General features: G+C 45.2%; 1 protein-coding gene across 3 annotated transcripts in view; it reads right to left on the reverse strand.

Moving 5' to 3' along the window:
• Positions 1–14,862, reverse strand: part of METTL22 (methyltransferase 22, Kin17 lysine) — a 224,842-nt gene that overhangs the window by 155,719 nt on the left and 54,261 nt on the right. For all 3 annotated transcript variants that reach the window (XM_073647778.1, XM_073647777.1, XM_073647779.1), the window contains exons 4-5: positions 12,026–12,066; positions 9,446–9,590 (exon numbers count right to left, since the gene is read on the reverse strand). In XM_073647778.1, the coding sequence (XP_073503879.1) occupies positions 9,446–9,590; positions 12,026–12,066 (186 nt within the window). The remainder of the gene's footprint in view (positions 1–9,445; positions 9,591–12,025; positions 12,067–14,862) is intronic.

Here is a 14,862-nt window from a genome sequence, read left to right on the forward strand (position 1 = left end):
GTAAAGGTCACACAAGAGGCAGAAATGTTATTTGTCATTTTCGGGACGTCTCCGGCTCTAAATGGCAAGGATTTACTTAGCAGATCCACAGAGACGTTATAATAAGAACTGTTCTAAATAATGAAGCGACAGGGACCAGGAACAGATGACGAATATTGGCTTCTATTTGCACTGTATTCCATGTATCTGTGTATTTTATTGAATGGGAACCAGCTGTTCATGCTTGTATGGAGAATTGACTTTTATATTATTATTCAATGGTCATGACATGTAGGAAAATGGGGATATAAAATGTTGTTTTGTGACTGTGCAGCTTGGCAGAAGTAACATGTATTCATTAGCTACTGCTACAGCCGCCCGGTAATTTTTAGTCTAGTTTAATATAACATCTGCTCTAAGTCGACTAGTAATAAGAGTACGTAGAGATAATACACAGTCAATCTTAGGGAATTTGCAGGAAAGTTTCAAAAACATTGTGTTTCTGTATAACAGTGGCCAAGAAAGAACACAGCGGACTTGGGTGAGCCTGGTGCTTCTCGTCTCTCTTCACTCCGCTCACTAATGGCTGTTGGCCACTGTGCACACAGCAGGCACATGAGCTGCCCTTACGCTGACCCACAAGCAGAGGAAGGGCGAGTATTTGATTCCTAAATACAGGAGACGCAGAAACAAGTATACGCTCTAATTTTTACCAATGGATTTTAAACACATGGCACATTTTTCCCCACTGGTCCCTTGGCAGAGAAACAGCCTCAAAGCATGATGTTGCCACCCCCATGCTTCACAGTAGGTATGGTGTTCTTTGGAAGCAACTCAGAATTCTCTCTCCTCCAAACACGCCGAGTTGTGTTTCTACCAAACAGTTCTTCTTTGGTTTCATCTGACCATATGACATTCTCCCAATACTCTTCTGGATCATCCAAATGCTCTCTAGCAAACTTCAGATGGGCCTGGACATGTAATGGCTTAAGCAGGGGGACACGTCTGGCACTGCAGGATCTGAGTCCCTGGCGCGTAGTGTGTTACTGATGGTAGCCTGTGTAACGTTGGTCCCAGCCCTCTGCAGGTCATTCACTAGGTCTCCAGTGTGGTTCTGGGATTTTTCCTCACCGTTCTTGAGATTATTTTGACCCCACGGGGTGAGATCTTGTGTGGAGCTCCAGATCAAGGGAGATTATCAGTGGTCTTGTATGTCTTCCATTTTCTAATTATCGCTCCCACAGTTGATTTCTTCACACCAAGCTGCTTGCCTATTGCAGATTCAGTCTTCCCAGCCTGGTGCGGGGCTACAATTTTGTTTCTGGTGTCCTTCGACAGCTCTTTGGTCTTCACCATACTGGAGTTTGGAGTGTGACTGTTTGAGGTTGCGGACAGGTGTCTTTTATACTGATAACAAGTTCAAACAGTTGCCAGTACTACAGGTAATAAGTGGAGGACAGAGGAGCTTCTAAGGCTATGTGCCCACGATGCAGAAATGCTCTGGATTTTTCCTGAGCGTTTCTGCATCTCCCTGACAGAAAAAACGCATGCGGCATTTTACATGCGCTTTTTTCTGCCAGGGACAATCGTTAGTCGAGTGTTTTTCAGCAGCAGAAGGGAAGGAAGGGAGACACAGATCCATTACTAGTGGGTAGGCGGAGCCCCACAGGATAGTTCACCTCAGATTAGAAAAAAGTGACGACCGGCCCCTCCAGCTTAGGCTCCTCCTACTCCCATGTCCTTCAGTCTAAAATTTGAGGTCGCAGAGGATAGTCGCTGCCTTTGCAGCTCCTCAGAAAAAAATTTTATTTCATCATTTCCGGAAACCTGGACACCCCGTGGTCTAGAGGTCTCAGGGGGTCTCGGCGCTGCTGGGACCCCTGACCCTCCCCTGGCAGATCAGCGTACCCCCTAAGGAGGTCCCCGCAGAAGCCTGCCGGCCCCGGGGGATACAGGGCGCTCCCTGGCGGAGACGCACACCGCTTCTGTGGGGTCCCTGTGCGCTCCGCCGTGGGGGGGAGCAAAGGGCCACGGCGCCACACATCCCTGGGGGTCCCTGTGGCGCTCAGCTGGGTAAGTGCTCTCAAGGTCTGAGTGCTTCAGCGGCTGCGGCGGCAGCCGCTGTTACTGTTACAAGTGGTGACTGCTGTTTTGTCCTTGCAGGAAGGATATCACCGCTGCATACGGCGTTTGTGTAACCCTCTGCTAGAAGGGGAGCAGGGACGGAGGAGCCGCAGGCTCCATTAGTATGCGGCGGAGGGGGGCGTGGCTTCACGCCTCTCTGCTGCCTGTCATCTTAGCCTCAGGCAGGAAGCACCCGGAAAGCGCGCGCGCTGGAGCTGACCCAGCCCCTTCTTCCGGGTCCTTTTGCCGGCGTCCATTACCTCGTGCAGCGCCTCCTGCTCCCTGCTCCCCGCTCTCTACACCAGACACCGGGAAGAGCAGTCACCGCGGCCAGCTGGTGAGTCACTTCTGCCTTTTAAGGCAGAAGATTCCTTTTTCTCACTATTGCAGCGCAGAGCACCTTACTGCTGGCCTGTTAAGGCAGACAGGGTGTGCTATATCCGGCGCTGCTACCTCTCTGCTGAGGAGGCTCTGGGACTCGCACACCTCTGTCCTTTTAAGGCAAAGGTGTATTGCGTGGTCCGCAGCATTAACCCCTTCTGAAAGGGGTCTGGCCTCATCAGGGCAGTTAACCCTTTCTGGATGTGCATGCTTCTGGGATCAGAGGGTGCATCACCCTAGTCTGTTAGGTTAACTTTTGCTCTGCAGGCAGCTGGGGTAGCTCTTCTCCCTCTAAGGAGGAGCTTTAACCCTTCAGTGCTTGGTGTTTTTTTGTGTAGGAACAGGCTGTGGTAGCGGAATCACACATCCTCGGTTACTGTACCCATTGTAAGGGTTATTACCGCCTTATCCGCGACGCTCGCAACTGTGTGGGGGCATGTCGGATCAGGGACCAGGGGGCGCGGACCTCTCTCCCGGTCCGCTTCAGGATCGGTCACGCGTATCTGATATGCCGGGGTCTTCGACGGCGTCAGGTTCGACACTGGTCGGGGGTCTCAGTGATGTTAAAGTGGAGGCGGGACGAGGAGTTCCAGACTCATGATGGAGGTCTCTCGGATCCTGGTATGGGCCGAGTCCAGGGTTCCAGCCATCTCTGCGATTCACATCCCAGGAGTGCTGAATATCATGGAGGACTTCCTCAGTCACGAGCAGGTGGATCCCGGAGAATGGAGTCTTCATCCGGAAGTTTTTGCACTGCTGTGCTCCCGTTGGGGGACTCCCCAAGTGGACTTGATGGCATCCAGGCTGAACGCCAGGATTCCGACGTTCATGTCCAGGTACAGGGACCCGGAGGCTGTGGCGGTAGATGCTCTACTGGCCCCGTGGGACCAGTTCGAGCTGATCTACGTGTTTCCGCCGGTATCCTTACTTCCTCTGGTGATCCGGCTGATCAAACTCAAACGAATTTCGGCAATTTTGGTGGCGCCGGATTGGCCGCGGAGGGCGTGGTATTCAACGCTGGTGTCTCTTCTGGCGGCGCCTCCGTTTCCACTGCCTCTTCGCCAGGACCTGTTAACCCAAGGGCCCATTCGCCATCCGGACCTGAAGTCACTTCGTTTGACGGCGTGGCACTTGAGACAGAGATCTTGACCCGTCGTGGGTTTTCGTCCGAGGTCATTGCCACCTTGCGGGCGGCCAGAGGTCCAGCTACGAATAGGATTTATCACAGAACTTGGGAGGCCTTCTATTCATGGTGTTCTGGATCGTCAAGGAACCTGAGGGTTTTTTCCATTCCCAACTTCTTGGCTTTTCTGCAATGTGGTTTGGCCAAGGGTCTGGCGGTTGGTACCTTGCGGGGTCAGGTATCTGCACTATCAGTGCTTTTTCGGAAGGCTATTGCCTCGCGCAGGGATGTGCGTTCGTTTTTTCGCGGGGTTGCACGTCAGTTTCCGCCTCGGAGGGCGTTTGTGGCTCCTTGGTGGCTCAATCTAGTCTTGGAGGCTCTTCAGCATGGGCCGTTTGAGCCTATGGATTCAGCTACGCTTTACTTGCTTTCTTGGAAGGTGGCCTTCCTGGTGGCGGTCACCTCTTTGAGAAGGGTTTCTGAGTTGGCGGCACTGTCTTGCTCGCCCCCTTTTCTGGAATTCCACTCAGATCGCGTGGTGCTTCGTACCCGTTGCGATTTTCTGCCTAAAGTGGTGTCGCATTTCCACGTCAATCAGGACATCGTGTTGCCCTCCCTCTGTCCGAAACCGAAGAGTCCAAAGGAGCGGGCCTTGCACTCGTTGGATTTGGTGCGAACAATGAAGTTCTATCTTACAATCACGCAAGGGTTTCGGAAGTCGGACTCTCTTTTTGTGATTCCTGCTGGTCGTCGGCGTGGTCAGCGGGCTTCCAAGGACACTATAGCTCGGTGGATACGTTCGGCTATCCTGGAGGCGTACCGGCTCAAGGGCGAGCCTTGTCCGGTTAAGGTTCGAGCTCATTCCGCGAGAGCTGTTGGTTCGTTGTGGGCTTTTCGTCAGGGGGCCTCGGCAGCGCAGCTCTGCCGGGCGGCTACCTGGCGCTCCGTTCACACTTTTACAAAATTTTATAAAGTGGACGTGAGTGCTTCCGCCTATGCGGCCTTGGGACGCAGGGTCCTGCAGGCGGCGGTGGTTTAGGTTATCTCTTTATCTCGTTTTCGGCGCTTCTTGCGCGCTTGCCTAAGTTGTTGAGGTGTTGGCGATTCTGCCACTGTTTCCCACCCTTGAGTTCTGGACTGCTTTGGGACGTCCCACTAGTAATGGATCTGTGTCTCCCTTCCTTCCCTTCTGCTGCTGAAAGACGGATTTTGGTAAGACCTTACCTGTAAAATCCTTTTCAGCGAAGGAAGGAAGGAAGGAAGGGAGACACAGCACCCTCCCATGTCAGAAGTGTATTATTGTTTTCCAGATGCGGCGCGACTCCTCTCTGATGGCGGTCATCTGGGCTGGGGTCGGTGCGCTAGGGCTCTGTTCCAGCATTGCCAGCTCATCGCAGTTGTCAGATCCAGTGAGTAGTGCCTGGGACTGTGTGTTTTTTCTGTTATATGCATAACCTGTTCTCTCGCTTTTCTGAATTTTCGGAAGGGGTTGTGTTGTTCCGCTGGTGTCTGCTCTTCCTTAGCTTGTGTACGGACTGAAGGACATGGGAGTAGGAGGAGCCTAAGCTGGAGGGGCCGGTCGTCACTTTTTTCTAATCTGAGGTGAACTATCCTGTGGGGCTCCACCTACCCACTAGTAATGGATCTGTGTCTCCCTTCCTTCCTTCGCTGAAAAGGATTTTACAGGTAAGGTCTTACCAAAATCCGTCTTTAGCATGCGATTTCGCATGCTTTTGTCAAGCGTTTTTTCAAGAGATTTTAGTATCACTTGGAAAAGTGCATGAAAGTTGATTACACAATATAAATCCATGCAACCGGCATGGATTTATATTGTGTGACCAACATAATGTTAAAAAAAAGATTTAGAACGTAAAAAATAACCTTATACTCACCTTTCCGGCGGCCCTGGTCTGCTCCCGGCGTCGCTGCTGGCTCTGTGGCGGGTACCGGTAATATAAAAGGACCTTCCATGACGTCAGCGGTCATGTGACAGGTACCCACCACGGAGCCAGCAGCGACACCGGTAGCAGAGCGGGGGCCATCGGAAGGTGAGTATAAGGTTATTTTTTATTTTAATTCTTTTTTTTACTTACAGGTACTATGGTACCCGGGTCTGGAGGAGAGTCTCCTCTTCTCCAGACCCGGGTACCGTCCGCGCATTAATCGCATAAGATACGCATGACTACATATAGCCATGCGGATCTTATGCGATCCAATGCAAGTCAATGGCGATGATTTCGCAATGAAATCGCACTAGAATTGGTCTTGCTGCGGGTTTTACAGCAAAGGGAATTTGCAGCGGAAATTTCCGCATGATGTGCATAGCACATGCGGATTTGCATTGCAGTAAATGGCAGACCTATTACAAGCGATTTTAATGCATTTTTCGCTGCACAAATATGCCGCAAAAATGCATTAAAATTGCTTTGTGTGCACATAGCCTCAAAAAAGAAGTTACAGGTCTGTGAGAGCCAGAAATCTTGCTTGTTTGTAGGTGATCAAATACTTATTTTCCACCAAAATAATTTGAAAAAAAAATTCTTTACAAATCAGACAATGTGATTTTCAGGATTTGTTTTCTCATAGTTGAGGTCTACCTATGATGTCAATTACAGGCCTCTCTCATCTTTTTAAGTGGGAGAACTTGCACAATTGGTGGCTGACTAAATACCTTTTTTCCTTACTGTAGCCCATGTGACTTCATGTACTTTGCTAGACTTAAAAAGGTTGCCTCATCTTCATACATGGGCAAGTTGTAAAGTGCCTGTAAAAATAAAAATAAAAAACTGCCATATTTATTATTTAGCAGCATTTGGCTTGATCTCGAGTCATGGCGACTTGGATGAATGCTTTATAGGAAGATCGATCTTGTGCAAGACTAGATAGGTCCTCCAGGGTCTTCTCCGCCGTTATCATAATAGTATCAAGCATATAGCCTTTACTAAAGGGGAATCAATCACCAGACATTTGCCACCTAATCTGCGTGCTGCATAATGTAGAGATAGCGATGTGTGCTTACTGTGCTCCTTGCTGTAGTTTTAATAAAATCAAAGCTTTATCAGCAGGAGATTAATCATTAGAGGACTAGTAAACCTGCTGCCATGTAGTCCTCCATATTAATGAGTTCTGTATAACTCCGCCCCCACCACTGATTGGCAGCTTTCAGCCTATGCACAGTGTACACAGGAATCTGCCATTCAGTGGGGCGGGATGTGCTATACAGAGCTCAGCATTCCGAGAACTGGGAGATCTGCAGAAGATGAAACAGATTTTATCAAAACAGCAGCAAACAGCCCAGTAAGTGATATCACTGGAATTAGGGTCTCTGCCCCAACATCATGGGGTAACAAAAACCTGGTGACAGATTAAAGATCTTTTTATTATCCCCCCAATGTATTCAGCCGGTGCTCATAAGTGTTTTTCTAATTACCTCCTGCTGTCCTTTTTGCCTATGAGCGGCGCTACCTCGGGCCACTCACATGCATCACGTGACACCCGCTGATGTCACGTTAAGTGAGGCGTGACATCAGAGATGCGGTCCCCGCGGTGGATGCTGGGCTGTGGGCTGGGTTATCCCGCGCATCACACCCAGCATCCACCGCACGCTTTCCCAATGAATGAGGAGAGGGAGAGAACGCGGTGGATGCCGGGTGTGACAGCATCCACCATGGAACGCAGAAGTAAGTCACCCCCGGCGGCAGCCGGAACTTGACGTGACATCAGTGGATGTCAGAGCCGGCTGCAGCCGGGGGTCACGTGATGCCTGTGAGCGGCCAGTGATAGCGCCTCTCACAGGCATTAAGGACAGCAGAAGGTAATTACAAAAACACTTATGGGCACCGGCTGAATACATTGGGTGGGGATAATAAAAAGTAGTGGACAACTCCTTTAACTTTATAAAATCCTCTATGTTCTACAGAACAAATATTTTTAATTTTATTGTATAATGCCCATTTGCCTAGATTACTGACCACCTATGCAGTGTATAAACAATGGTCGGTTTCCAAAACAAGGAGCACATTCCTGCCATCTCAGCTATAGAACTTACAAGTGCCACACTGATACCGGCTCTATTGCTGGACCCCATCCCCCAGCTTCAGTGCATCTGTGCTGTCTGATACTTCGGGTCAGCAATACAACTATGCTGCCAATCATCAGGAGCACAGGGTATCGATATCAGATGAGCGGAGGTCTTTCTCTTGGCAACCTCTGCCAAACAACTATGCATTGTTTACCAGGCTTTTACTCTTCTACGACCACCATTAATGCATACAATTTCCACCATGCTTGTTGGGGTTTTCTCAAGTGTCTTTTTATTCTTGCTTTTCTCCCATTAATCACAATGTAGCATCTACCTGCTGTAGTAAATCACCGTCCCAGACCCACTTTAGTGATAAAACTTTCGCGGAATCTACAGTTAACCCCGAAATACCACTTTTCTCTACATTAATAGAGGTCAAGGATGTTAAAAGGAATCATCAGTAGGATCAACCTTCCTAAGCCGTCTATATGGGTATGTAGGTCATAGGAAGCTGAATAAAATGACACCTTGATATTTGTGATCCAATATTTTATTTCAATGTAGTTCACTTTTTTCTTAATATATAAATGAGCTGTTAAGATCTATGGGCCGGACGTAGATCTCCCTGAGAATCTGCCTCTAGAGGTTATTTTAAATTAAAGGTGGCATTACCAGTGTGAGACATGTAGATCAGGAGAGCAGACTGGCAGGCATTACATGTCTCACACTGATAAGACCCCTTTCAATTAAAATAACCTTTGCAGGCCGATTCTCAAGGAGATCTACGTCCGGCCCATAGATCTTAACAGCTCATTTATATATCAAGAAAAACCATGAACTACTCCGGAATAAAACATTGGATCACAGATATCAAGGGGTTATTTTATTCAGCTTCCTATGACCTACATGAACATATAGATGGCTTAGGAGGGTTGATCCTACTGACAGATTCCCCTTAAGGAAGTTTGGCAAACTCTTCAAATTAGAAAGCAGGAGGGAGCAGTCATTTTCTATACTTCTTTGAACAAAATAACGTCTTCAGGATAAAAAAGAAAAAAAAAAATTGGAGATTACCAGTCCATGTTAAAGAATATCTAATTTATCTGTCATTATTAGAACACCAATGTGCCCATATCACTGTACAGAGAAATCACTCAAAAAACGTGGGATCTATTAAGTAGGACACCAGGAAAGCGAAGAGCGTGGGATGTGGGACGAAGCTGGAGAAAGCCCCCATAACATGCTCACAATGACCAGGTCAATATTAAACCTGGTGGACCAACTAACGACCCCAATATCCATCGCTTGGCTTTCAGAATAATCCTTGAATTTCCAGTTTTTAGTGTAATAATTCTATAATGTAGTGGTGACAATTTTCACATGTTCTAATTGTACGAAAAAAAAAACACAGAAATATCACTATATTGTTAAAATAATTCAAGATTTTGGCCCCAGGGGTTCAATACTGAACGGTTTGACCACATTTACAGGTTCCCTATATGTTCCTTTCTATATCTGGAAGCCTAACGGGCCACTCTCTGAGATCTCTCATGCTAAATGCCGGCGTTATTCCAGCTTTTACCAGACTATATCTATAGATAATACCTTACTGGCAGTAAAAGCATGTCATTTAATGATCCACTTAGAGTAATAAAGTCTACGCCGTATCCCTATACTTTCTGCATAAATCGTCTGGTGTCTTACAAAGTCTTCATGTATTAGACGCACAGATTACGGTGATTAAGCCGGACTGTGGGCAGGGGGACAATTCATCTGGAGTGTGACAGGCATGATATTATAATAGAGATCTGCTGTACCTGTGCAGATGACCATCTTAGCAACGGTTGCCATGATGACACTGGTGAAGCCGGTGCCTGCTCCGAGCTCCAACGCTGTGCACCCTCTGAAGACATCCTGCTGCCAGAGAATGTAATCAGCAAGAAGAAAGGCTCCTCGCCAGATCTAGGGAGAAGAAAAAAATCAAAGTGATTCATGCCCATTATTTCTCCTATTAAGGGATTTTCACTTGTACTGCAACTAATCTGCTGCTTGTAAAAACAGGTTATTATAGTGCTATAAATCAAGGTAAAAGGAACTGCACAAATAAGAATCTTCATATCTTGTTGTAAGCAGAGTTATTTCTATGAACAGGAGAGAACTAAAGTAGTGGGGCCACTGCGGCCCGTCGTCCTGCGTGGGCGGCTACGCAGGGCCCGTCGTCCTGCGTGGGTGGCTGCGCGCAGCCCGTCTTTCTTTAAAGAATAAGGAAAAACTTCCTCTATTGTAGACTTTTTTTTTAACAAGGTTGGTCCGCGACTTTTTCCAAGTTTTTAATTTTGGCCCTCTGTGTATTTGAGTTTGACATCGTGGCTGCAGGGGGGCTCTTGGGTTCGCTCCCCCTGCCAGTGTAGTGTCGCTGCACTAGTTGTTGCCGCACGGCGCAGCATCTTACAGGCTAAAGTTCCACTAAGTGGTCACATGGCAGTGGGCTTTATACAAGCTGATCACAATGTTAACTATCAACCTCATTCATTCCGCTTATCTGCAATAGATCAATGTATGATTTTTGGATGAGCAGTCCAGGTCTTTTCTTCTACAGTTCTAGCATATGGCATACGGTCGCCTTCATTTTTTTGTTTTACTTGGCACTAGCACCCCTCCCATTTGGCCCTTGTGTTTTTAAATTAAAAGAAGGAGACTGCAAGAGGGGTCCCAACAATACTGCTCTAAAGTTTAAGTTTTTGTCTGAGACCATGTGGAAGGGGAGTGAATTTTAAATTTAGACACTTGGAGTTGTGTGGTGGTCACGGTTGTTGTGCCTGTGAGGTGGTGTGACCGGGTGCCGTGGGGGCTTTGCCTAGAAGACAGGATGCTGTGGGGCACCTACACCGCTACCCCTGTGGGCACAGTCACTGCGGGGGGTGGTCACTACATCATGAAGGCTAGGGATCCAGTAAAAGGTGCCATGGCAGTGGGGTAAGGTTTCTCCTTGTGGAGAGTGACATGCCAGATCTGGCATGCCAATATGAGGAGACAAATGCCTTACATGCTCCTCTGGGAAATTAAATATGCAAATTGTCTCTTCAGAGAGGAAGAGGACTTGGAACTCTAGCGCCACCTATTGGAAGTAGCAATCCTACAAGTCATACACTGGGTCTAAAATTGAGATTCTGATTTGGCTTTTATCCCAAGTCACATTTCAAGGCTCGTTAAAGGGTCAATACTGACTTTTAGGATTGCTACTTCCAATAGGTGGCGTTAGAGTTCTAGTCCTCTAGAAGATATTGCAGTAAATATGCAAGAGACAACTTCCATATATAGTGATCACAATGTTAACTAACAACCTCATTAATTTTGTTTAGCTGCAATAGATCAATGTATGATTTAGATGAGTGGGCCGTGGTTATAAAAATTAACACATCAGCAAGGTATAAAAGCCATTTTAACAATCTACTTCAGGGACGCTGGTCAGCAGGGTGTCAGGGATATGACACCAATTCCTAGACACTTATTTGGCATGTAGCTTCAGAGACACAACTGTGTATGGGACACTGTACTTCTCTCATTGAATAGCCAAAAAGCCAGTAGGTGGGAGAGCAAGGGTGGTTGCTTGAAGCATAGAACTCTTGGGGGAACAAAATAAAAAAAAAAATAAAGCATAGTGGCATCACCAGCACTGAAGATCATGTCTGAATTCTGGCTGCGTGCCCTAGATCTCCGGGTGATCATCACTTTGAACTATACTGGTGTCAATATGACAGATGTAGTTGGGCCCTGTGGCAGAGCAAGGCGTTATAACCTCCCTGCCCCTACACTGTCCTGTAGGCCCCAGGCGGCTGTAGGCCTACATGACTTCACCGTCCCAAGGCAGGCACCACAATAACATCACTGGATTGTGCCACCTGTGCCAGCCGACTTCGTGAATAGGAGAGGAGGGGATTCAGTTGCTCAGATTAGGCAAGTATGAACTTTTTTTGCATGGGTTGGCATGATTACTTTTAGAGGAGGTGTAAGGGAACATTATTTTTTTCAAAAGTGGCATGATACTTGCCTTGCCCAGGACACTAGCAACCAACATACAACACAAAAAAACAAACAAAAGCAGGTTGGTGTCAATAAAGTCATGGGAAATGTACAGGCATTGCAATAGGCTACATGTGTTGCCAAAAGCGGGTCCTTTTCATCAAATGCTCAAGATATGTAATTATGAGAAATAGTTACAACCACAAGGCTACAGCTTCAGCATAAAAACACAAATATGGTATGAACAGAGCTGAAGGAAGGCAGTGCTATTTCATAAAGATTTTTTTGTTGTTATTAATGAGAATAAAATATGTAAAATCATTAAAATACGTTGTAAAAAATGCAATTCCTACAAGAATCAAATCCTTTCCTACCTGTTTGCCAACATCTTCTAGTGGTGTGGCCATGGTATGCTCTGCAATAGAAATACAAGGATGCATTACTATGTACATATACAGTGGGTACAGAAAGTATTCAGACCCCTTTAAATTTTTCACTCTTTGTTTCATTGCAGCCATTTGGTAAATTCTAAAAAGTTCATTTTTTTTCTCATTAAAGTAGACTGTGAAACCCATCTTGAATGAAAAAAAACAGAAATGTAGAAATTTTTGCAAATTTATTAAAAAAGAAAAACTGAAATATCACATGGTCATAAGTATTCAGACCCTTTGCTCAGACACTCATATTTAAGTCACATGCTGTCCATTTCCTTGTGATCCTCCTTGAGATGGTTCTACTCCTTCATTGGAGTCCAGCTGTGTTTAAATAAACTGATAGGACTTGTCTTTTATGTAATAAGTCATGTATATTGTCAATAATTTGTTTTGAGGATTGCCAGTTTTTAATCTTTGCGAGAGTAAAAGTTACGTTTTATACCCACTTTATATGGTTATTCCTGTTTTGACTTGTGGATTAGGCAAGGTAGGGATTATTATCTGTATCTCCCTTTATTACATTTTGCTTTTTTGGCAGCATTACATTCTCCAGTATATCCTTGTACATAGTAGCATTCACATTTCCATCACTTCTATGCAGAGGGCCAATGGCAGATGCAGAAAAGCAGCCCCAAACCATGACATTGCCACCACCATGTTTCACTGTAGGTGTTTGGTACCTTACATCATTACCTTTTCCAATTGGGTGGTATATATAGTGCTTGCCATCACTACCAAACAAATTGAACTTGGATTCATCAGACCACAACACCTTAGACTAATCTGTCTCTTTCCATTGGCGGTGTTCTTTGGCAAACTGAAGTCGGACCTTCCGGTTCTTTGCAGAGATGAAAGGCTTCTTGACTGGAACTCATGCATTCAACCCTACTGCTCTTAGCCATCGCACCACAGTTTGACGACTCACTTTGACCCCATATTCTTCATTCATTTCGTGTGAAATCTGTACAGCACTTTTATAGACATCAGATGCTGACTTTTTCTTAATAATGTGATCTACTCTGGAGGAAGATTTCTGTGATTGTCCACTTCTAGGTTTGTCAGATGTTCCATAACCTTCCTTTTCTTTCTTGACACTTGACTCTGAGAACGGTTGAATTCCATAGCTACTTCTTTTTGGCATTTACCTGACTTCTCTTTCAGAAAAATGAGCTCCCTGACATCTGGTGATAAATTTGGCTTGGTCTTTGCCACGTTTTAACCTAAAAACGTACCCTAAAAAAATATTTAGGCAAAATTCGACTACTCATGACCAGATATGCAAAACATTTGGCCCAGCACATGTTGAAAACTAAGACAAAGGGATAAAACAATGTCTAACACAATTTTCGTTCTTATAGTTGACTTCCGGTTTACTAAAAAGCAGCAATGGCACAAAATCGGAATTTATCTTCTGGTCCGGTCAATCATTGGTAAGCATGTCAGGAGAGACAATAGATTACAATTTAGTGCAGAGAGGAATCCCACAATGTAGAGGGCTGAATTAAGGGAATTTTATTGTATATAATATCAGATAATATTAGTCATTTATATGCAGAGTATAATTGTCACATCTTTAATAGATCCATTCAAAATAACTACTAGGTCATTTACCAGGTATCAGTTACACAGCCTTCCTCCATGGCAAGTCTAGTGCATCATTTAAACCCATGATCGGAAAGGGCACGTACTGAGCACAGAGAATCCTACAGTAAGAGGCCATAATCACAGATAATTGGAGGAAATATTGTTTGGTATTTGTGTGGTGAGGGAGGCAATTGCGGTATCTCGGCTTTTTGGATTATCATCAACCAGCCAGTTATATCACAAGTGGAAGCAAGTTCCCAGAGATTTGTGTTATGGTACCTTCTGCTGTGTTTCTATACATTTTTATTTTGGCCATGATGCCAATTCTGATCATTTTGTTTGTCAGTTTATTGTTTACTTCATGATAATGGGCTCTAACAAAAGAAGTGATTTTTAGATTTTAATTGCAATTAAAATCTATTTTCTTGTGACGAATTGAACCAATTCTCAGTATCCACATTTACTTTATTTTTTTTCTTTAAATGCTTTGGAACATCTTACAAGATAGTGGATTTCTGCAGTGAGTGAGTGATATCTGGATGTTCTCCTGATGTCAAAATTGGAGGATACCTGCCAACCCATAGGCTCCTGCTAGGTTTTCTGCAGGGTATATATAGAACAAGGGTCTCAAACTCAGCCGGGTAAATGGGCCACACGTAGAAAAAAAAATTGAATAGGAAGGGCAGTATTCTTTGCGGGAAAAGATTACGTTTCAGCGATGCCATTAATTTTCTATGACTTTTTAATTTTTTTTTTCTTTTTTTTGGGGAGAGTTTAATTTTATTCTTTTTAATGGTGTTTATCATATGGGTTATGGTACAGATCTTCTCCTTTCCTTCAATCTCTACAAAACAGCATTTTTAGTGGCCAAATATTATTTGATTATTTTTTCATTCTTTACTTTTTTTTTTATTCATTTTACACCTCCAATTGGCCACATACAGTAATATAGTTTTACACTTAGCCCCATGTAGTAATTCTGGCCCCCATCCTGTAATAATGTCCCCAACCCTGTAATGTCCCCCATTCTGGTCCCCATCGTATAGTAATCATCCCCATCCTGAGAATGGGATAGAAGGTTACTCTAAGTAATGCTCTTTTGGACTGAGATTGAACAACACTAGCAAATTGTATTTTATGTTATATACTATATTCTTTATGTAATGTGTATTCTTCAGTATAATTAGTCTATA

This window comes from Phyllobates terribilis, unplaced genomic scaffold, assembly GCF_046119375.1.
Source record: "Phyllobates terribilis strain yellow unplaced genomic scaffold, ASM4611937v1 Scaffold_9__5_contigs__length_417890890, whole genome shotgun sequence".
Lineage (NCBI taxonomy): Eukaryota > Metazoa > Chordata > Amphibia > Anura > Dendrobatidae > Phyllobates > Phyllobates terribilis.